Below are 21,039 nucleotides of genomic sequence, written 5' to 3' on the forward strand. Positions count from 1 at the left end.
GTCATGATCGTCGAAGCAGGAAGGTTAAGAATCTGAAACAGTTGGCTGACTGTGTGAGATGCAGCCTGGATGCTCAATTAAACCTTATATGTGATGTTTCGTTCAGTATTTTCGAGTAGCATAGTCGGGGAACTTTTGCCGTATAACCACAATCTATTTTGACTGGTTAATTGTCACTCCTATAGTGTTTTGGAGTCTTGGCTTTGTTTGCCTAGTTGGATAGCTATTATGGATGTGGCACAACTTTTGTGCTTGGGGTGATTGCTATCAGGCGGGAAACAAAGTACAATCGGGGAACAGACCAGCAACATTTAAGTTATGGGTGGTGAACGGACACGACACATAGATGAGCATCCAATATTTACGTATGTGACGGAAACACAAAGGAGTTGTTGAATTTGAAGCATTTAATATTCCGTGTTCGGAAACCTGCCTAAGTACATCTGCACATCAATCTGGCATTTTGAGCCCCAGGGTTACTACGCGTGCCGCATATAGCATTCAGCATTATTAATACCGATTCACTCTTGTGCACCGATAACAAGTTAGATGAGGCTACTTCCTTATTGCCATTGCAGAACATTTAGCACATCAACTGAATGATTTATCCGGGCCCATTGGATCGTACCCATTGAGGCTGTACCCCCGATCCCACATTCTGGTGCCCGTATGCAAGGAGTCCTCTTCATCATAGCAATTATTTACGACAAGTTGATTCTGGTTGATAGCCCAGAAAATTCGAATGATGTTCAAAGGATTCAATGAATTAAATCAATTTTAGTGCCGAGTTTAAGTCAGACGATGATGAATCATGGAATCATGGAATCATGGAATCAAGTTACAGAACAGACGTTCGAGAATTCGCCTCAAGTTGTCGATGACTTGGACTTACTCTGCGTAGTTTATTAGCTCAACATGCGTTCGTAATATCAGCTCAAAGACAGTATCGCTTGCGTGCCACGAATTTTGAAAAGGTTTTGCGTAGCAACCGGCCGGTAGAGCAGAGAATCCTGAGGCACAGGCGGGCTTCGTACACACAGTTCATCCCGCGGTTTTCTTGACATCATTATGCGCTGTTTTGTGCTTTTTGAACTCGGAAGACCGGAGCACATGCAGGGAAATGACAATACACTAGCGGTGGTGGCAGTGGCGGTGCCGGCGATCCTCGCGTTAACCACGTGACTTTAGACCCATCCTTCATGACACGAACCACGATGATCGAGGCGGGTGAGCTGAAGCGTAAACGCTCAGAGGAAGAGAGCGGCGAATATGCCCCGACGGCGACAGTGTTGCTTGCTATTCCCATGTTAGTTTCATACCCTCCAGATCATCCGCTACATGTTCCTGGACTTCGCGTATCTCTCAAGGCGCTTCGTCGGTGCACGGGCCTCACCGATCATAACGACAGTGTCAAGCGTGTAAAGGGTGATGGGTGGGTCGGTCACGGGGAGGCGATGACTCCTGAACTAGAAATTCGAGCGTGGACAGCATTGGCTGAAGTCGGTATGATGGTCCTCGCAACGAGGTGTAGTCGATGGGGAGAGGATGATCAGTCTGCATGGGAATGGACCACTGGCGTAGAACAAGACGTGAGCCTAAACTAGATCTTTGATCACAAAACAGTTAACACTCTTATCTAGATTGATACTGCCCTTCGTAAAGGGGTGCGTCGGCTTGATTGTCACAGTTAATATATAACCACTCTAATCGTGTCCTCGCATACATTCCCAGCTCGGTCTAGCTACATCCCTTCCCTCACTTCGATCTTTCAAAGAACCCCTCACGCTTCTTAGTGCACGCGCTGCAACACCTAAACGTGCTCTCAAAATCCTTTCGACCATGCTATCCTCAAATACCACGCCACCCACCAAATACACATATGAAGCATACCTCGCTCTCGCTGATCTTCACCTCCGCCCGGCTAGTAAATCTAATTCTGGGCAAGGAAGGCTAAACCCCAACCTTGGTGCTGGACTCCATGTTCTCGAGCAAATGCGGACTAGAGCACAACAGGCAGGGGACATTGCTGTGGCGCAATTAACTATGGTTGCAATATTGAGGACGAGGATTGTTCACGGCACGGATTCGGGGGTATCTGAGACAATGGAAAAGCTAGAGGTGTCATTGAATCAAGTAGAGGAAACCCTGGGTATTGCCTTTCCAGTTCAGTCCGATACAGCTACGACAGAAAGTTACAACTTGCAGCAACCCAATTCCTCACCTCGTCAAAACCCCACCCAGAATACCCCTCAAACTCCTAAATCCTCTTCAACATTGCAGAAATCCTCGGAAGAGGACTCAGATGATGCCTCCATACCCGCCCATATCCACCATCTTCGTGCACATGTATTATTCCTCGGAGTTGCACTCTACACCCATCTCGGGGATGCGCAGAGTGCGGCTCAGCGGCTTGGAAAGGTTCACAATATCCTCGACACTGGGTACCTTGATTTTCCTGACGAGGCATGTTTCTGTGGACGGAGTTCGGGTGAAGTAAGGGGCCAAAATAAGGATATGCCCACCGTCGATGTTCTGGGAGCTACCTCACAGACACATCTAAATTGTCCGTGCGCCAGCTCGTTCCTTCTTCCGATTCCCCTAGCCTCGAACGATTCCCTACTCATCAAATCAACACATCCGCGCGTCGTATTCGAATTGGCGTTTTTAATATCCAGTATTGCCCGTCGTGACGTAGTCGGACGAAAGCCTAGACGATTGATTTTCGCTATGGAAGGACTGAGAGCGGGTGCAGAGGTGGGGGTAGAGGTCGCGTGTGAGTGGCTCGACCCAAATACTTTTGGTTTTCAACTAACTCGACTGGTAGTTCCCGTGTGGGCGACTTTAGAAGACGTCAAGGAAACAGAATTAAGACTTGCCGAGATTCGCGCCGATCTGATGTGCGAACTGGTGGCAGTGAGTTTTCTCATTTCCAATCTGCACAATTCCTAACAAGCCTGTCCCTGTCTTCTCATTGTTATGGTGGAATATGCGATGCTCTCCCGAATCTCATGTGGATACAGATTGCTACCATGCGATCCGAGTTTGACGTCGCCGAACAAGTGAGGATGTTTCCTTTTTTAACGCAGCTACTTTTCTGACTGAATGACTCCCCTGCATCCTCCGAACCATGCTATTTTTCACGTATAATGTTGGTCGGCATCCACCATCCATCGTACCACTATAATTTATTGTACCCATAGCGCCTTTCCGAACTCGTAGCCCATACTAGAAATTTCAATCTCTTCGATTCATTTGTGGCCCGAGTATCGCTCCATCATGCTCACTTGGCACACGCGAGGGGACAAGAAGATCGAGCGATAATGTGTTACGAGGCAAGCCAATCAAGTAGCTACCCGGATTCAGACCACTGACTAGAAGATTTGATTATCTAGGCCGCAATACGCACATCTTCTGCGGGCTCATTTATCCACACCTCTTCCAGCGCCGGTCTTACCGGCCTTCGAATGGGTATTTCCGCTCGAGACAAGTACATAATCTCCGCTTCCAAATCACCATCCACCCCGCCTCCCGACTCACCAGCTCCAAAACCCGATCAAAAAGTCCTATCAGCATGCACCTACTCCCTCGCCCCACTAGCCCATATTCTTACGTCGCCAACCTTGCCCATCGTACGGGCCAAGCAAGAACTCAAAATGGCTTTAGACTTGTCTTCGAAATCTCAGGATAATTATCTCCGCGCACTCGGGGTGGCAATGAGCGCCGCCAAGTATATGCATACCGCCGAGTCGCATGCTGGTGTCATGCTTGGCACCGTCAAGGCGTTGGCCGCTGGGATGGGTGCCATCGAGAACAAGAAGGGAGAAAGTCCGAGCAAGGAAGCACGCGAAGACGGCAAGTCCAAGGAGGTAACGAAGAAAGGTAGCTTTGGAAACGCGGTATTGGGATTATGGGTCGGACTCAGACTTTATGGTACGCCCCGTTCAAAACTTGCGACAAAACCTCTCTGATGTAGCTTTTGAACAGAACTCCATAAACGCGCTGGAGATGCTGAGCAAGCCAAAAAGCAAGACTTGAAGAACCGGCGGCTGGTCAAGGCTGTGGCTGCTATTGAAATTATGATCAAAGAAAAGATGACTATCTAGATCTGACGGCGCTGGTTCTATTCGAGGTTTATGCCGGGGGGGGGGGTTAGGTGGAAAGCGCAAAACTATTTTTTATTCGGATCTTAAGGCATTCAATTATCCTCATTTTTCTTTATCTGCATATGCATACTATCTTTGTCGATTTATCAGTAACTTCTCGCACTCCTATTTACAATGTCTACGCAGTCGCTTCGCAATTCTGCAATAGAAACGGGCAAGATTGCATGTAACAGACGGACATGTGCATCTATACTACTATCGTACGCGCCAGAAAAGCGAATACATTTTTGTTGTATCTCTTTGTTGAACCCCATGAACGCGCCCTTCTGTTGGTACTTTGTAAGCTGCACCTTGGACATTGGGATTAGGAATATGCAAAGATCCTACGTTGAAAAAACAACTTTCATTCTACTCAATAACTGGGTGACTACCCGTAAGCGTGAGAGCGATTTAGAAGTTCTAGATCGCTCGATCATCGGTCCGTCGGATACCGACCGATTCCGTGCCGACGGGCAAGCGGACCCCAGGCGCAGACCTCCCCCGTAAAGCCGAAAGGCACGCATCCACGCAACCGATTCTAGAATTTAAAACACACTACCGCGATCAACTTAGTCAATTTGTAATATAGCTGAACATAATTGACCATGCATATAGTCGTCGAGATCAATATACAGTTGGGTTTTAGTAATTATAAACCGTGCGGGGAGCTCAGATACCACCCCTGAAAGCTATGAACATCATTGAGGATCATCCCAACCTCGTGTATTCCATTATACTAGATGACGAAGACACTCAACCGGCTCGTCTCAGAAAAGCCATACGCGTCAGCGCGGCCTTAGCAGCTCTATACTACCTTGGTACCACAATTCGTAATAGGATCAGAAAGCCTAGCCGTCGTTATCTTACACGCCCAAACCTGCAACCAGAGCCTTGTCTGGCGCGGTGATTGCACGGGACTATTGGTGGAAGGGATTGGGCGACTTATATTTACTTTGTTCCAGCTCGATCAGGCACGCTTCGGCGTCGGCGGCCTTTGGAAGAGGTCCAGCAAGCTCCGGGCAGCCCCCCAGAGCATGTATGCGCGCATTGAGTCTCATTTATCACACTCACAGATTTGCACGTAGGTATAAGATGTGGACCCTGAGCCATTTAGAATGCATTATGAAGTCTAGAAGGGGGGGTACCCCCCCTCTCTAGATTTCAATGACGATCCTCATGATTTAGAATTTAGACTTGTAGGCCAAAGTCACTTCCGGCGGATGCAACGTAATTGGATTTGTTACCAGGGTCTCTATTTACATCCAAAGAATCTAGACCGCTCTGACTTCTAAATTTTGTTCTAGATTGCCGATTTTGCCTTACGGGTAGTCACCCACTAGATGGTGTGCCCCATGATATAATCATAGTCAGACATATGCATGTAGGATAGATTTACCTTCATGTTACTGTGTAAATACGTATCCATATATGCTGCATTTGGGCCTGACTCTAGCTTCAAGGCCTATGTATAATTGATTTTCAGACGGCGCACCGCCCCAGTATGGGCTTCCTCATAGACCCCGAGAAACAAAGTCACAGACAAAAATTGTCAGATTCAAGATTAACACTAATGATCAGGCAACAACTCAACCTTTGTGGGCCCTTATTGTCACCGCCCATACGTCCTCACTACCATCCCCTCTTCTGCCCTTACGGCACCTCTACCAGGTCTTTACAGGCCTTCCAAGTCTTCCTACCTCTCTCACGCGCCTGTATCTCTCAGTTTCTTTTCCTAGCGTATACGTAATTCAACTTGGTCTGTGAATAGTTTGTCTTGTTCGCGTATAACTCCTTAAATATGAACCCTAAAAAAGAATCGTTTTAAGATTCTACTTCACAAATCCAATTCTGAGCGCGAGCCGACAAACCATCAAAGCATAAATTTCAAAATATGCTACCATCCATTGCGTCCTTCGGAGAATGGAAAACAGAGGGGTTGCGTGCAAAATCCAACGTGTGTGATTCCACACGAGTACGATCATTGGATATAAGTGGATTGTTCCTACGAGCCCGGTCGGATATTAAATTACTTGCGCCTTGAAACTTAACTTTGTGCTCAAGAGGAGTGAGTCGATCTGTTCGGTATATATGTTGGTGCATTCAACTCCGGCAGACCAACAGCGATACGGTGCTCCTGCTCAGCTGTTGGTCATAGTCAACGTGAATAATGGCCTACTGGCCACGAGTTGAAAGAGCTTCCGAGGGTGTCAGCTTGGGTTAGACCCGCCACCGGAAATCTTTCTTATCGTCGGCAGCCCTTGGCATACAGAACAAATCTTCTGACGGAGTGGAGGCACAGAGTTCCAACATGCCAAGGGTCCGCAGCAATCAACAAAATTGCAGCCCCCATTGAGGAGATCTTTAGTTCCCACAAAATCCCAGCTACGTAATTAGTCATGCGAAGACGACAGAAAAAGTCTAACTTGAGCATGGATTGATTCCGGAAAACTTATAACAAATCAATATTTCAGTCTACATAGGTACCCTAACCGAAGAATCTGACTCGCTATCTCGTGTACATAGTTCGTTTGAAGGAGACTACCGTGAGAAGAATTTATATATCAAAATCAAGCTATCGATTGTTCATTACCGAAACTAAAGGAACCAGTACAAACACGTATTAATCAACGCCAGATTCTAAATAATAGAGAGTCTGCGCAGCTGTTCTAACCTCTAAATTCTATCACACTATAGCAGTATCGCCCAATCCAAATTCCGAGGTTTCTTTCAGCGGGGCGTTGTGAGGGCTGTGAAGAGTAGTTGGAGTTGCGTGGCTAAAGTTGAAGATAAAGATTGATGGTTCCAGCGCGGCCAAATTTTAGCTTTAGAAAGGCTGCGCAAACTCTCTGATAGGGATAGATGCTCATACCCCTCGGTATATGTGAGCTCCCTCAGCCTCCGTCTTGTTCCTCATGCCGCCAAAAAAAAAACCGCGTTACAGAGATAGTGGTGAACTATTTTGAAAAAAGCCAAACAAGAACTTTAGCAGACATAGTGTTAACATCTCATATCCGCCACTGTTAGAGCGCTACGTGATATTTGGCATACTAGCAATCTTCCATCACATACGTCCCGCTATCGCGCTGGGCTTGCGATTCTTTATCCGACTCATTTGCAACAATCGTTCATCGTTGATTACCTCATTTACGTGGGGTGCTCCGCCTCCGTCAGGTAGTTGATGGCATTGACCGGGCCAGGCGATTGAACCGATTGCTATAGACGACGCACTATCCAGTTAGTTCCCGGGATCAGGCACTAATAGGTTACCGAGACAGAAACGACTGCATTCCAAATATTAGTTAGACCGGCCCCCCAAATACATACAGGTACTACTACCGCATACAGTCCAACTAAATTGCAGCTCGATATTTATAACTAGGAAATGAATAGCTTGGTATATCCGTTTGTAATTCATGCGCCACTTTGCCCAATCAACTGCGCACGAACCTGATTTTCGAAGCGTAAGATCGACTGAGTCCTGTACACCGCGATCCGACGCGACTCCTGGGCATGACAACCAAAGCAACCCTGAATTAGAAGAGTTTGATTGAGCCTTACGCAACGCGGCTTGGCTGAATGCAAAACGCAGATTCATGCGCGCATTCAGTTAGCCAAGTCCAACATGAGTATAAATGAACCAGTTTCCTGTTCACTTCTGCATTCCGCTCTCTCTATCTCACTTTTCTACCAGTTTTAGTCAACATAAATATGCTCTCAAAGGCCCAAAACAATTTGTTTCTCTGGACTGGACTCCTGCTCGCGCTCCCTGGAGCTCTACTCGCGCCCACCAAAAGGTCCGAGTGTACCAACCCTGCTATTCGTCGGGACTGGAGCACTCTTCCTCAGTCAAAGCGCGATGCGTTTCATAGTGCAGTGAAGTGTCTCCAGGACAAGCCGAGCATTCTCGAAACCAATGGAGTCAGCAAATCGTTGTTTGACGATTATACCTATATACACTTACAAAGCGACTTAATTGGTACGTAGGCTGAGCCGCCAATGGTCGGCTTGAACTAACTCCTATCCAGTACATAAAGTTGCTGCGTTTTATCCATGGCATCGCTATTTCGTGGTCATGCGCGAAAAGGCGAGCTCGTCTTATTGATTCTACGATGACTGTGGGCTAATGCCTTTGCAGGACCTAAGTGAATGCGGATTTTCCGATCCGATGCCTTACTGGGACTGGACTCGCGATGCCAACAGCGTCGATGAATACAGAAATGCGCCAATTTTTGATACAGTCACTGGGTTCGGGGGGCCTAGCACTCCAGAAGGCAATGGAACGGCAGTGTGCGTTGACAACGGACCATACTCTGGAATGCAAGTACGTACTATGGACTGCTGGCATATCAACTGGCTATTCAGATCGGTATTAATAGGTCAATGTGCCCGAGCCACATTGCTTGCGGCGCGCATTTGGCGTGACTACCGATATGCTGGGTAACTTCACAAGTACAATGGTACAAAGCATCATGGAATACCCGGACTTCATAGGCTTCTGGAATAATTCTGAGCGTACGTTCCCTTTTTCTACAGAAGAACTCGGTCTTAAAGCTCTTTTAGTTATGCCTCATGACCTTGTTCATGGCTCCATCGGGGGTGATCTTCGTGAGGCATACTCACCCAACGAGCCCCTTGTAAGCTACTCCTGTCTCAATGCTCTACATACCAGGTCTGACTAAGAATGAAACACGTTGAAAGTTCTTTCTTCATCACTCTCAAATCGACCGCTTATGGACGCGATGGCAAGGCCGGAACTCAACTCGTCTATCGGACTACCGGGGTAATACCGTTCAGAACACAACCGAACTCAACGCCAGTCTACAGGACACGATGAAGTTCCTAGGTCTTGGAGAAGATCGATCAGTTGAAAGTTTGATGGATACTCTGTCGAATGGACTATGTTACAAGGTGTGTGACGGTGACTCAAGTACATCAAAGTTGTATTGACTCGGCTACCCCAGTATGACGACGATGAGTGATGGAAATGGGCAAATTACAGCTGCTGGACCTTTCATGAGGATTAATAGGGGACAATACATGCATTCTCTCTGGTTTTTAACGCCTTCATTTGTAATTTTCACAGCCCGGATAGATGCCAAAATTTTATCCTCTATCTTGTTTCACTTGCTTCTAAATTCGATTTTCCTCCACAAAATTGAGTCGCACCTCAAAAGTAGTTCGCACCAGCAGATGGGATATATGTGGTCGGCTGGCTATGTAAAACTTCTTTTGGTGACTGGTACTTATTATTTCTCATAGCACCACCGATTGGTCCGCTCTTTTAAAAGAGAAACTAACGGTGATACATGGTTTTAAAGATTATGGCCTATACAGGGACCAGTGAATGAAAAGGATAACCTCATCCCATAGACTCGTAATCTTGATAGATGAAGCAGCCTGGTTCTAAGATACTACGGCCTAATAGAAAGGCACTTTTAAGTTATGGGCGAAGTATAGCAACAAATTGGATGTCCCGCAAGGCGTGCCTTTGTGAGATAGCTGTAGTACACTGTGGTGTGATAAGATCCTGAAAATCAGTACATCAGTAAAAGATTCCTTTTTTCAGTAGGATATGGTCTGAAAATTACAATGTTAGTATGCCTCTCTCAGCATGAATCAGACTATGGAAGAATCAATACCTAAAATCAGTATGTATTGGTCTTGAATTCAGCTCAATTCTCACTCAAACACGCGCACTGATTTTCAGCATTATAACCTTGTACAGTGTAGTGTAGCTCCACGCTACCGATTATAACAAGCGTGTCTATACTATTTGAATTGAGGCCCACAAATATCGATAGAAGTCTTATACGCCCTCCTGCATCACCCACGGATACCCGAAAATCTTCGGATTGCCTGCAGATTGGTAAATACAAGCGAGCGCTTCGGAGCTCGGATCAAATACCTCCGGTGCATGTGCTCTGGCCATAGTGTACTCCTCGACCCCGGAGGATCTCTATGGAGTCCTCATTCCCTGAATGTGTCCGATCAGCACATGGAGTACCCCTTTTACATTAAATATTCCAGAAACAGATAGACTTGAGCGCATACAGATGGGCAACGGGCAAACTTGTGAGCATGTGATATGTCTGATGGAGGATCCCATATTTTGCTTCCGCCACTGATGGGGAAATAAATAGTGCCACCCGCTGTGGCAAAGGTTGACACCCTGGCAATATAGTCCCAGTTTTGTCCAAGGGTAAGTAGTTTAGGCTTTATACTATGATATAACTTTGCCTTGAATCTCCTACACTCATGTACTGACTAAGTTTCTAGTACCAACCGTTGGTAGTTGCTACCGTAGATCTCTAAACAACCAACGTCACTTGTATACCTGCAGGATGGCGCATATTCCAAGTGATGAGGAGATCCTGGAACAGTTGGCTGAGTTGCGTAGTGTTAACCCAGGTATTGGAATAAATAAGGCTGTCACATTAATCAAGGAGAAGAATCCCGATTGGGGGTTATCAGCCAAGGTATGGATGTAATCCTGTTGATATGAGCTTATAGTTATTTTGGATAATTGCAGCGCCTTAGGAGTGTTTCCAAACATCTGGATCCACCTTCATCTGATGTCCTACCTGATACCAACAAGTTGCACAACAATCAACTATCTCCACCAAGTCAGCCTGCCGAAGAGTCGCCAATGTCTACTTTAATGCAAGTACTTGAACAATTCATGGCCGGGGGTGATAGAAAAGCTGCAAAACGTGCGGCCCAGATTGATCTCAGCTTCAAAATGGACCTCGACGGCATTCAAAGGCTTGTGAACAACCCTTCAGCATTTACCAAGATGGATTTTTCAAGTTCCGGCGCCAATTACCCAATGAGGTCCTGCAAACTCGCCGTAACTATCATACTTCAGATAGTCGCCCAAGACAAGATACTCTACGATTGCATCGCCTTGAACTCCCGTGCATTAGGCGGTCTTCCAACAGTAGCCCAAATCCGTGCACGGCCCTCAGCCTCTCTGCCAATTGCGTTCGCCAAAGCCAAAGAGGCGGCCCTCAAACACCAAAAGTCGACAGCAATAGCTGTGAGTCTTATCGATGTTGAAATGACAGAGAGGGGTGAGGGATATAGCTCAGGATCGCTGAACTATATGAGCTTTGCCCATGCATTTGTTGCTTTCATCGGGCCCGAAGGCATGAGAATCTTACAAGCATGGGGAGAACATGGCTATTCTTTGGCTGAAAATATCCGTTCACCAGCATCCAGACTCCAAGATTGGTCTAAAGCAGAGGAATTTGTAAACTGTTATGACAAACTTGTGCATATGGGGGTAGGTTCAATTCTCGACCGTATCAAATGCGACGGCCTCACCCTCTGTTTCAATCACAGACTGAATGGAAACCTGAAACCTTCGAAGCATATATGCAATGTTTTGGTGTTGACATCCCCAAAATCACTGGCCCTCGTGGACCGGAGCGCAAATCAGTCACGCCGTGTTTCCGCCCTTGGACGCGGATCAAAGAGATCAACGATGTTAAAACGGGAGATATAAAAAGGTGGTTCAAAGTGTTAGATGCGGTCAATAGGTTGGTGAAATGAATACATAAGTAATCGAGCCTTGTAAACTATCCAATGTCATGATTTTTGCCTTGCACAATGATTTAAACTAATGATGCAACCCTATGACCTGGGAAGGTTGGACAAGCTGGCAAGTTGAAAGACAGGCATTTCGTGTCGCGTGATCTAGCGACCAAGCAGATCGGTCTCAATCGGATAGATTCCCGGGTTTATTGCCACTAAAAACCGGACGCATATGTACACCCATGAAGCCGGTTGCCAGAGTCCTTACACGGCACCAAGAACTATGCATGGCTTGATATCGACAACATCATGGTATTGCGTGTATATTATCAACAATATTAGGGTTGCTTCTCTCTCCAAGTGCCGTTTTTTTTTTTACCTTATGCGATATGCCCTCTTCAGTGTCAATCTGCTCAACTATGAACTCATGGATGTCTGACCCAAAATGACGCCCTTCAATTTTCCAGCTTATTCAATCTTTCTAAGCCACAAGATAGCATCATTAGCGGCTGGAATTGTATCGTGAACATCACAGTACCGATTGCGCTGTGAAAATCGCAGTACTGCAGCAATTGCGAGGTGGCTAGTCGCCACTTAACTTAAGGGCCTACCTTCAGGGTTCTTTTTTGTGGCCCAGAACTCATTACCGGCAGTTGATTCGCAGAATGACAGGTAGCTTGCACGATAGTAGTTAAGCCTAAACTGATCATCAATTTTTACAAATGTCAGTACTGTGGTGTCGCATTACAAAAAACAAGTTTAACCACAATTCCGCGACGTTGCCAATAACTGAACACGAGTGGAAGACATTCCGAATCGAAAGAGCCACATAAATTTGTCAATAATATTCACTAAACAATTAAGGATAGAAGCAGGAATCAGTAGTATATGTACACATCTAGCAAGAACGGAAAATAACACCGCATCCCCACCCCCTCCCCACCTTACACACGTGATCTCACCCAACGCCATCTTCCTCTTCGCTGGCTTCGACCAAGTCCCACTCGCCATCGCCTTCTTGACTTGGGAGCCCGGCGCTTCCCAGCCCTCCAATCAGACCCAGGTTGTGCCCCAACAGAGCCGGAAAACTGAGCGGAAACGAGCGTGTAGGGGGAGGCAAGGCGTGATCCTGAGCCGCGGACGTATTGTGCGACGCACTGTTAACCAGGGTTAATAAAACTATAGGCAAGCCGGGGAGAAAGAACATACTATCCTATACCCTCGCTCACAACAGTCGCTCCAAGTAGGCTCAGGATACCCGGCAAGTTCTCGACATTCCCTACATCCAGAGCACCCTGCGTCCAAGCCAAATAAGCAGCGTTGTACTGAACCATCGTCAGCGCGGCTACAAAACTCTGAATCGGGGTCTGGACGATTGGTTCTTCTGTCATCGGCTCTTGCTGTTGCTGAAGTGTAGATTGAGTCGGGATGGTTGCAAGACTTGTCACTCGAGTTCGGATTTGGGGAGCAGTTTGCATCGATACTGACCCTGCTCGTTGGCGGGGTCGGGAATTTGGCGTTGTTGACGATCGGGTAGGAAGTCCAGTCGCGATTGTGTTTGAATGTGGAGAGCGGGGTGTGGAGTATGCTGAACCCGCGACATATCTCGCGGCTGCGGATACGCGTGACAAGCTTAAAAGGCTTGGTCGGCGTTTTCCGGGAGAGGCATTGGATGGTCGGGGAGGTTTTGAAGTTGGAGCAGGTTGGAGGTTCCCTCCGTTTTTGATCGGGGCAGCGGTGGGGGCTGGGAGATGTAATGCGAGGGGACTTGTATATCTACAAAAGGTCTAAAATGAGATACAAATTGAGCGCGATAATCAAACGCAACGCACTTTCCCCATCCTCCGTCCGTGGTTCCTCCCAAGCCGCGTCCAGCTACAATCCATGGAGTTCCAACTCCAACGAGCGTAGTCCCACTCGACTCGGCACCATCTTCATTGATTGTTTCCAGTTTATTTGTGTCGGCCGCTCCAGGGATGAATAGAGATGGAAAAGGTGGGGAGAGCGTGCTTGAGGCACCCCATCCAATTTCAAAAGGTAGCTTTACGCCAAGGTAGAATGATGTCAGTCGCATAAAGTGTAAGGCGTTGTATAAAGTCGTGTGAAGAAGCGATGGTTTGAATCCTGTTGACGAAATGACTTCTGGATAAGAAACGGAGTATAGTAGCCAACTTACGAGGGAGATCGTCTATATTAGGTAGTTCCATCCTTCCTAATGTCCAAATATACTCCTCTTGCCCTCCAGGCCCCGTTCGACATTCCTCTTGTAGCTCGTAGGCCTCGGCAAGTTCTCGCACCAAAGCCGCCCGACCCTCGGAAAGCGCGTCCGCAACATTGGACAAGGCTTGTTTGGCTTCGGTAAGTGGATTGGGAGGTTTGTGTCGTCTAGGAGGGGGCGCAGATGGTGGGGCAACGGTTGATGCAGAAGGAAACGGGAATAATCGGGACAGCCGACTGGCAGTTGAAGGAGGTGAGCTGCTCGTAGCAAATGGAATAGTGTTCTCTTGTGACGGGCCAGCTGCCAGATTTGATGAAGTGGTGTGGGATGGGGAAACCGTAGATGGAAGAAAGTCACGAGCAAGCTTGAGATTCTCTCGACGTTCAGCCAGTGCCTTCCTCTTGGATATTACATTTTCCCTAGCTAATATTCAGCTGTATATGAGCGATTAATACTGGTTGGAGCGCAGCGCCACGCACCTTTCTGGTTCGCCACCCGACGTGCCACCAACTCGGCCTTTACAGCTGTGATGCTAACCTCGAGAGCATAGGTCTCAGCGCGTGCCCATCGTTCCTTCTCCACTCCACTCCCAAGCAGCTTAGCAGCCTTCTCGACTTCAACCTGGCGTTCATCTCCCGCTTTGCTGATCTGAGCACGTAATTCGCGCACACTACAAATGATGTAAGATATATATAACCCCAAATGCGATAAAACTCACTGAGTCCGTACACAGGCTTGGCAGATAAACCTTCGTTGGCGGTGTTCACATATAGCACACTCCATCGTGGTCCAGACCGAACATTGTCCAAATAGGCGATCACGGTCGTAACGGATAGGGCAACCGCTATCCACTAAGCGCCCAGCTTCGTCATGACTCGTAATCCACGTGACTTTACTGTAGCTTTGTCAGCCCACCACCTTTGAACCACTCTCAATCACTAAATATAGGCTCTCCACTCATATTGTCAGCTTGAAGGGCGGAGAATTGCTATCACAGATAACACCAATAAGTTTTGCTGTCCTTGGTGCCTAGACACGGGGTTACAAGTCACACAACGTACTTGCTTACACCGCTTCGCATTACCCGCGCGCTCTCCTTGCTCCTTTGCACAGGATTCTCCCACCAAATCTCTCTAAAAGGATATTCGGAAATAGATTTTCACCCATTCTCGTACAGCGAACACGCGAACGCTCGATGACCCACACGTTGCCAAGCCCGAAGCACGCATTGATCGTGGATAATAATATTAGTCACATGCCTCGCTTGCCAATTCACTACTCATGCCCGGTTCTGTACATGGTGCAGAAGCAAAACCAGCATGGCCCTCTTCACTTCGCGACCATCGTCTATTTCAACACATTAATGCGATGACAGCTATAAATAATCCTCCTATGCCCAGCTGATTGCCCAGGACCACCCCAGCACTTGGCATCGCATCTCTAGTTTGTCATGAAGGTTTCAGGCTTGCTCGCCCTTGGCTCTCTGCTCTCTGCTCTTGGAGTTGTAGCTGTTCCTATCTCTGAGTTTGATGCCAAAGTCGCGGCTGGGTACCGTCTTCTCCAGACTTCGGACGACAAGGCTCCATTCTGGGCGACCGAGGAGGAAAAGCTCGAATTGTTGAGGAAGGATGTCGGATACGTGGGTTTACCGTCTCTCCCCTATAATGATTACCCAGTCTTAACCACCATGTAGTTCGACTTGACAGAGACTTACCACCTCGAGGAGGAGCTCAAGGCCAAAAAGGTCAAGGCAGTTGTCGAGCGTGCAACTTGTACGTCTGTCCATCTGTATCATGAACCCATATTAATAAACATCACTTCAGACCCCGCCATCTCGCAGCAAACCTCTGTCAAGGCCCTTCTGCCCTCGCTCTCGACCACCAACATGAACACATACCTCTCCAAGCTCACGGCGTTCAACAATAGGTACTATAAGGCTACCACCGGGCTCGACGCCAGCAACTACATCTACGACACTCTATCCTCCGTGCGCACTCTCCTTAATATCCGAATCACGCTTTAACTCACTTTTGACCTTGTAGTTCGCAGCTGGAAAATCCGGAGTAACCGTCACGAAATTCTCCCACTCCTGGACCCAACAATCCATCATCGCCAAAATTGCCGGCTCGTCATCGACCGCATCGACAGTTGTATTGGGCGCACATGAAGACAGCATTAACCAGTCCAACCCCATGAACGGCCGCGCACCCGGAGCAGATGACGACGGTACTGGCGCCGTCAACCTGATCGAGGTCTTCCGTGTACTTGTCGCGAGTGGATTCAAGCCCACCAAGAACGTCGAGTTCCACTGGTACTCGGGTGAAGAGGCCGGATTGCTCGGCAGTAACGCAATTGCCACGAATTACAAGTCTGCAGGAAAGAGTATTTATGCGATGTTGCAGTTGGATATGACTGGCTAGTAGGTCATCTTTTTGAGAACACTTTAATTCGGTTGGCTGACCGGTAGCGTAGTGTCAAGCCTGGAACAACCGGAGCTATCACTCTGGTCACGGACAACACAGATTCCGGCCTGACCTCTTACGTCACCAGCCTCGCGACTGCGTACTCCAGCATCAAGACGGCGACCACCACCGTACGCATCTCTTCTTTATCTCTTCTTTATCTCGTCTTCATCTTTTCTGATTTTGTCCCAGTGCGGATATGGGTGCTCCGACCACTCCAGCTGGACGCGCCAAGGATACCCTGCGGCATTCCCCTTCGAGAGTATGATGTTATTCATATCATTGGCTATTCGTAAATTCTCATTCCTGCGATAGGTACTTATGCGAACCACAACTCTGCCATCCACGGAAGCGGCGACACCACTTCCGTCTCCGGCTTCTCATGGACCCATTCTCTTGTAAGTCTTATTTCGTCATAACGATCATTACCCGAGCTCATCCATCGGGAAATAGGAATTCGCCAAGGTTGCACTTGCTTTCGCGTACGAACTGGGTGCTTAAATTTTATTCGGGGAGATGAAGGACGTGCACATGTAATATATAATACCAGCAATAAACACAAACTGAACACTATCTGAAGGAAACATTTCATCGTGTGCTGGATCGAAGAGCATATCCGAAATACAAAGTCGAGCTGCGTGCCGGCGGTACCTCGGGCGTGAGGATCCGACGTTACGCGGTACATAATAGCGAGGGCCAGCGCATATATCCAACCCATTGTGACTCATAGCATAGAATGAGCTCTTTTAGTTTGCTGTCGTTGCCAAGATCTCATTTTCAGCAAGTAAAGCATGCTAGCCACTGCGTTCCTAATCACGTCATGAATAAACCCACGTGATCCTTCATGCCAAGGGTAGAATCATGCGCTCTGGAAGTCGAGCGTGCGAGTAATTCGAAGCAATCTAGTGCACAATGTGACTTCTTCCGCACGACACTTCAGCTTCGGAGGCTTAGATCATCATCTTTACCCATCAAAAGTATGTTCGAGTCCATGTGTCGATTTCTCGGCGGTGTAGCTATATAAATGTTGGATTGGCAAGATGAAAGATCGATAGCTCCTGGTTCATTATGAAGTTCTCTGGCTTGCTCTCCCTTGGCTCATTGCTCTTTTCTTTGGGGGTTCTGGCTGTCCCTATTGCAGACTTTGACGCCAAAGTCGCTTCAGGCCTCCGTCTCGTTCAGACGTCAGATGACAAGACTCCCTTTTGGGTGACTGAGGAGGAAAAACTCGACCTTCTCAGGAAGAGTATCAATTTCGTAAGTAGTTACAGCTCTTTTGTTAGCCCAAATCCTAATGAGTATACTTTAGTTTGACTTAACGGAGACCTATCACCTCGAGGAAGAGTTGAAAGCCAAAAAGGTCAAGGCGATTGTTGAGCGCGCTACTTGTGAGGTCAAACATCAAAACTTTCTCTCGTGTCCTAACATTATCGCTATAGACCCCGCACCATCTCGCCAAACTGCTGTCAATGCGTTGCTCCCATCGCTTTCCACCACTAATATGAACTCATACCTTTCAAAGCTCACCGCATTCAACAACCGTTACTACAAGGCCAGTACTGGACTCCAAGCTAGCAACTACATCTACGATACACTCTCAGGGGTAAGCTTCAAATTATTTTCGAATTAGATTTTATGATATCTGATCGAATTGCAATTGGCCATTAGTTTGCAAGCGGCAAAGCCGGTGTGACCGTTAGTAAATTCTCACATTCGTGGACCCAACAATCCATTATTGCCAAAATTGCTGGCTCATCCGCTACTGCGCCCACCATAATTCTTGGTGCCCATGAGGATAGCATTAACCTTAATAACCCTACTTCGGGGCGCGCTCCTGGTGCAGACGACGACGGCACCGGGACGGTCAATGTGATGGAAATCTTCCGCGTACTGGTTTCTAGCAATTTCAAGCCGACTCGCAATATCGAGTTCCACTTTTACTCGGGCGAGGAAGCTGGTCTACTTGGGAGCCAGGCAATTGCTGCCAACTACAAGTCCACGGGAAAGAGCATATATGCAATGTTGAACTTGGACATGACAGGCTAGTAAGTGTTAGGCCAGTCCCATCGCAGTCGTGATACTGATCTCTCCCAGTTTCAAGCCTGGCACTACAGAGGCCATCACACTTATTACCGATAATACTGACTCTGGATTAAACACTTTTGTCCGCTCCCTCGTAAATTCGTACTCCCGTCTTCCAGTCGCCACTTCCACTGTGAGATTGGGTTACTCATTAAAAGTGTTATGATAACTGAAAGAACTTTAGTGCGGTTATGGATGCTCAGACCACGCTACGTGGGCTCGTCAAGGTTTTCCCGCCGCCTTCCCCTTCGAAGGTAAAAATTCTCGTTGGGAAAATGCGAATATACTCAACGTGACCCTTTATAGCCTCTCTTTCCAACGACAACCCTAACATCCACAGCGCTTCAGACACAACCTCAGTTAGCGGATTCTCGTGGAGTCACTCTCTGGTACGCATAGGCATGCGTGTTTCTTCAATCAAAGACACCGTTTAATCATTCTACAGGAATTCGCCAAAATTGGACTTGCCTTCGCGTACGAGCTTGGAGTCTAGGCGTTTGGAACATGCCCGCTGCTCCCCGTTATACTGCTTTGGAAGTTTAGCCTGGTCATATTTTCCGTATCTCAATTGGACCCGGAAAGTACATCAAATGCTAAAATAGTTGAACTGAGTCGAATTCTGGAGAACACCATAGCGTGTTAGTTAATTAAGCAGTCTCACAATGCTACGTCAACTTGACTTCGGGCCCTTGCTGGGATATGCTATCGCACAGACGAAGCTATTACAGCTAATACTAAGTCCTACACAATGGCACACATAATCTAGCCACTTTACATGGTTAACAAACTAAAGATAAGTATTCGGGTCTAAGTAAAAATTGAGTTGAAACGAAGGTCGGTATATAATAACCTCAGGTATCAACCCTCCCTTGGCCCGATTCGTGCTAAAGAAGACATATACCAAGGTTATAGTTTCAGAAGATATTAACTGAAAAAAGACACTTACACTGTACAAAGTTATAATGCTGAAAACCAGTGCGTGTGTTTAAGTGAGAATTGAGCTGAAGTCAAGATCAATGCATACTGATTTTAGGTATAAATTCTTCCATAGTCTGATTCATGCTGAGGGAGGCATACTAACATTGTAATTTTCAGACCATATCCTACTGAAAAAAGGAATCTTTTACTGATGCACTGATTTTCAGGATCTTATTACACCACAGTGATTACGACGCAGTATAGAGGAATTAGGTCACTGGATTATGCATGAGCTAACGGTTAGAAGAAGTGGCTGATTGCTGATCTCCTTCTTAATCAGGTTAATCATAATTCAATAACTAATCGTAGCATACATTTCATACATATATATGGTGTACACCCCGGATTTAAATTCATTGTCTTTGTGCACCAGGAAATAGGTAATAACACGTAATGTTCAGCCCTGTACATAGCATTTGCCCCATTCCTGTCCGACCGCTAATGTCTGCTTCGGCACCTGTAGTGTCCCTGACCTTGTGATAATGACCGATACAAACGGGGATAGTCCTGCATCAGCAATCTCCGACGGAAGCCAGAACAATAGATCATTGCGCCCGTTGACCGACCACCCATCTCGGTTGATGTGACATTGGTTGTACACATCTGGAAGAGTCTGACCTGGCGCTGAGGAAAGAGTAGAGTGGGCAGGGAATTGAAAATCTAAAATAGGCGCATAAGGGTTCCAGATTCGTAGGCTACGGCTACTGTCGAAGTCATTATCATTAACCGAAGCGAGAAGTGAGAGATCCAGCCATTGTGCAATCAGGTCAACCCAGTCATCCCTAGCGGAACACAGCTGGAAAGCAGTTTGCCCGGTGAGCAAAGATATTCCTAGAATTGTACCATCGTCGAAGCCTACAATGATGTGGGCACTGTCGTCAGAAAATTGCCAAACCCGAGGGGGCGATTGAACGGCCCAGCAGCTACAGACCCATCTTCCGTCCGCACGATTTGGGATAATTTCTTATACTTGTTGGTTTGAGCGGTGTAAAGGCCACCCGGAGATGTAGCACAGGTCATTCGGCTAGAAAGCTGCATGTTGGATGACACTGGCTGGGGAGTGCCATCCGAGACACCCCACACTTGCATGCCACTATTGTCCGAGCCTGCCAGTACATGAATACCACCAGACGAGAAACCGAGTGATGTAATTTTGAGAAGGGTGTCTTCTGAGAATACAGGTAGCGCTTCGCCCCCCCTCACATTCCATACTCGCACGGTCTTATCATTAGAGCCAGAGATCACCCGAGTACCATCAGGTAAGTAAGTAACTGACCAAATTGATTCAGTATGCCCGATAAATGGACCCGCAGCAAGTGACCCATCGCTGATCCTCCATACCCGCATAGTACCATCCTCAGAGGCAGATGCAACAAGTGTGCCATCAGGCCACACTGTCACTGAGTTGATGCCATTTGTATGACCATGGACTTGTCGTCGTCGAGGTCGACCGCGGGCGCTTGCAATGGTGCTCGAATTGCTTATGGCAGGTCACAATGCACTATATAACCAGTCGCCCAGAATAATGCAGCCATAATCAGTACCGCAGGCACGGAAGCTACGGCTTCTTGGCTGAGCCAATGCCAGTGTAATAAAGATGCCTGGACATCATTCACCGCCATTG

General features: G+C 47.3%; 7 protein-coding genes across 7 annotated transcripts; 5 read left to right on the plus strand and 2 right to left on the minus strand.

The window, feature by feature from the left end:
- Nucleotides 1-1,214: 1,214 nt before the first annotated feature.
- On the plus strand, nt 1,215-4,103 carry RhiXN_10077 (uncharacterized protein; the record flags this gene model as incomplete). Its single annotated transcript, XM_043329893.1, has 6 exons — nt 1,215-1,589; nt 1,641-1,664; nt 1,732-2,773; nt 2,825-2,913; nt 3,393-3,930; nt 3,985-4,103. 6 exons carry the CDS (start codon nt 1,215-1,217, stop codon nt 4,101-4,103), a joined length of 2,187 nt encoding a protein of 728 aa, XP_043182727.1.
- A 3,747-nt stretch (nt 4,104-7,850) lies between these two features.
- RhiXN_10078 (tyrosinase) lies at nt 7,851-9,121 on the plus strand (the record flags this gene model as incomplete). Its single annotated transcript, XM_043329894.1, has 7 exons — nt 7,851-8,118; nt 8,168-8,208; nt 8,278-8,463; nt 8,519-8,654; nt 8,703-8,776; nt 8,841-9,050; nt 9,104-9,121. The coding sequence occupies 7 exons, from the start codon at nt 7,851-7,853 to the stop codon at nt 9,119-9,121; spliced, it is 933 nt and encodes a 310-aa protein (XP_043182728.1).
- Nucleotides 9,122-10,483: 1,362 nt separating this feature from the next.
- RhiXN_10079 (uncharacterized protein) lies at nt 10,484-11,693 on the plus strand (the record flags this gene model as incomplete). The annotated part of the gene is made up of 3 exons (XM_043329895.1): nt 10,484-10,618; nt 10,672-11,424; nt 11,484-11,693. 3 exons carry the CDS (start codon nt 10,484-10,486, stop codon nt 11,691-11,693), a joined length of 1,098 nt encoding a protein of 365 aa, XP_043182729.1.
- A 940-nt stretch (nt 11,694-12,633) lies between these two features.
- Nucleotides 12,634-14,676, minus strand: RhiXN_10080 (Vacuolar sorting 38 and autophagy-related subunit 14; the record flags this gene model as incomplete). The annotated part of the gene is made up of 6 exons (XM_043329896.1): nt 12,634-12,832; nt 12,885-13,451; nt 13,508-13,817; nt 13,852-14,316; nt 14,373-14,563; nt 14,612-14,676. The coding sequence occupies 6 exons, from the start codon at nt 14,674-14,676 to the stop codon at nt 12,634-12,636; spliced, it is 1,797 nt and encodes a 598-aa protein (XP_043182730.1).
- Nucleotides 14,677-15,343: 667 nt separating this feature from the next.
- Nucleotides 15,344-16,856, plus strand: RhiXN_10081 (Peptidase family M28 protein; the record flags this gene model as incomplete). Its single annotated transcript, XM_043329897.1, has 8 exons — nt 15,344-15,532; nt 15,587-15,665; nt 15,717-15,880; nt 15,936-16,312; nt 16,366-16,486; nt 16,548-16,617; nt 16,671-16,753; nt 16,809-16,856. The coding sequence occupies 8 exons, from the start codon at nt 15,344-15,346 to the stop codon at nt 16,854-16,856; spliced, it is 1,131 nt and encodes a 376-aa protein (XP_043182731.1).
- Nucleotides 16,857-17,423: 567 nt separating this feature from the next.
- Nucleotides 17,424-18,836, plus strand: RhiXN_10082 (Peptidase family M28 protein; the record flags this gene model as incomplete). The annotated part of the gene is made up of 7 exons (XM_043329898.1): nt 17,424-17,612; nt 17,665-17,743; nt 17,795-17,958; nt 18,024-18,400; nt 18,450-18,570; nt 18,614-18,691; nt 18,744-18,836. The coding sequence occupies 7 exons, from the start codon at nt 17,424-17,426 to the stop codon at nt 18,834-18,836; spliced, it is 1,101 nt and encodes a 366-aa protein (XP_043182732.1).
- A 976-nt stretch (nt 18,837-19,812) lies between these two features.
- RhiXN_10083 (Vegetative incompatibility protein HET-E-1) lies at nt 19,813-20,762 on the minus strand (the record flags this gene model as incomplete). The annotated part of the gene is made up of 2 exons (XM_043329899.1): nt 19,813-20,197; nt 20,275-20,762. The coding sequence occupies 2 exons, from the start codon at nt 20,760-20,762 to the stop codon at nt 19,813-19,815; spliced, it is 873 nt and encodes a 290-aa protein (XP_043182733.1).
- Nucleotides 20,763-21,039: the final 277 nt, after the last annotated feature.

This window comes from Rhizoctonia solani, chromosome 8 (assembly GCF_016906535.1).
Source record: "Rhizoctonia solani chromosome 8, complete sequence".
In the NCBI taxonomy this organism is placed as follows: domain Eukaryota; kingdom Fungi; phylum Basidiomycota; class Agaricomycetes; order Cantharellales; family Ceratobasidiaceae; genus Rhizoctonia; species Rhizoctonia solani.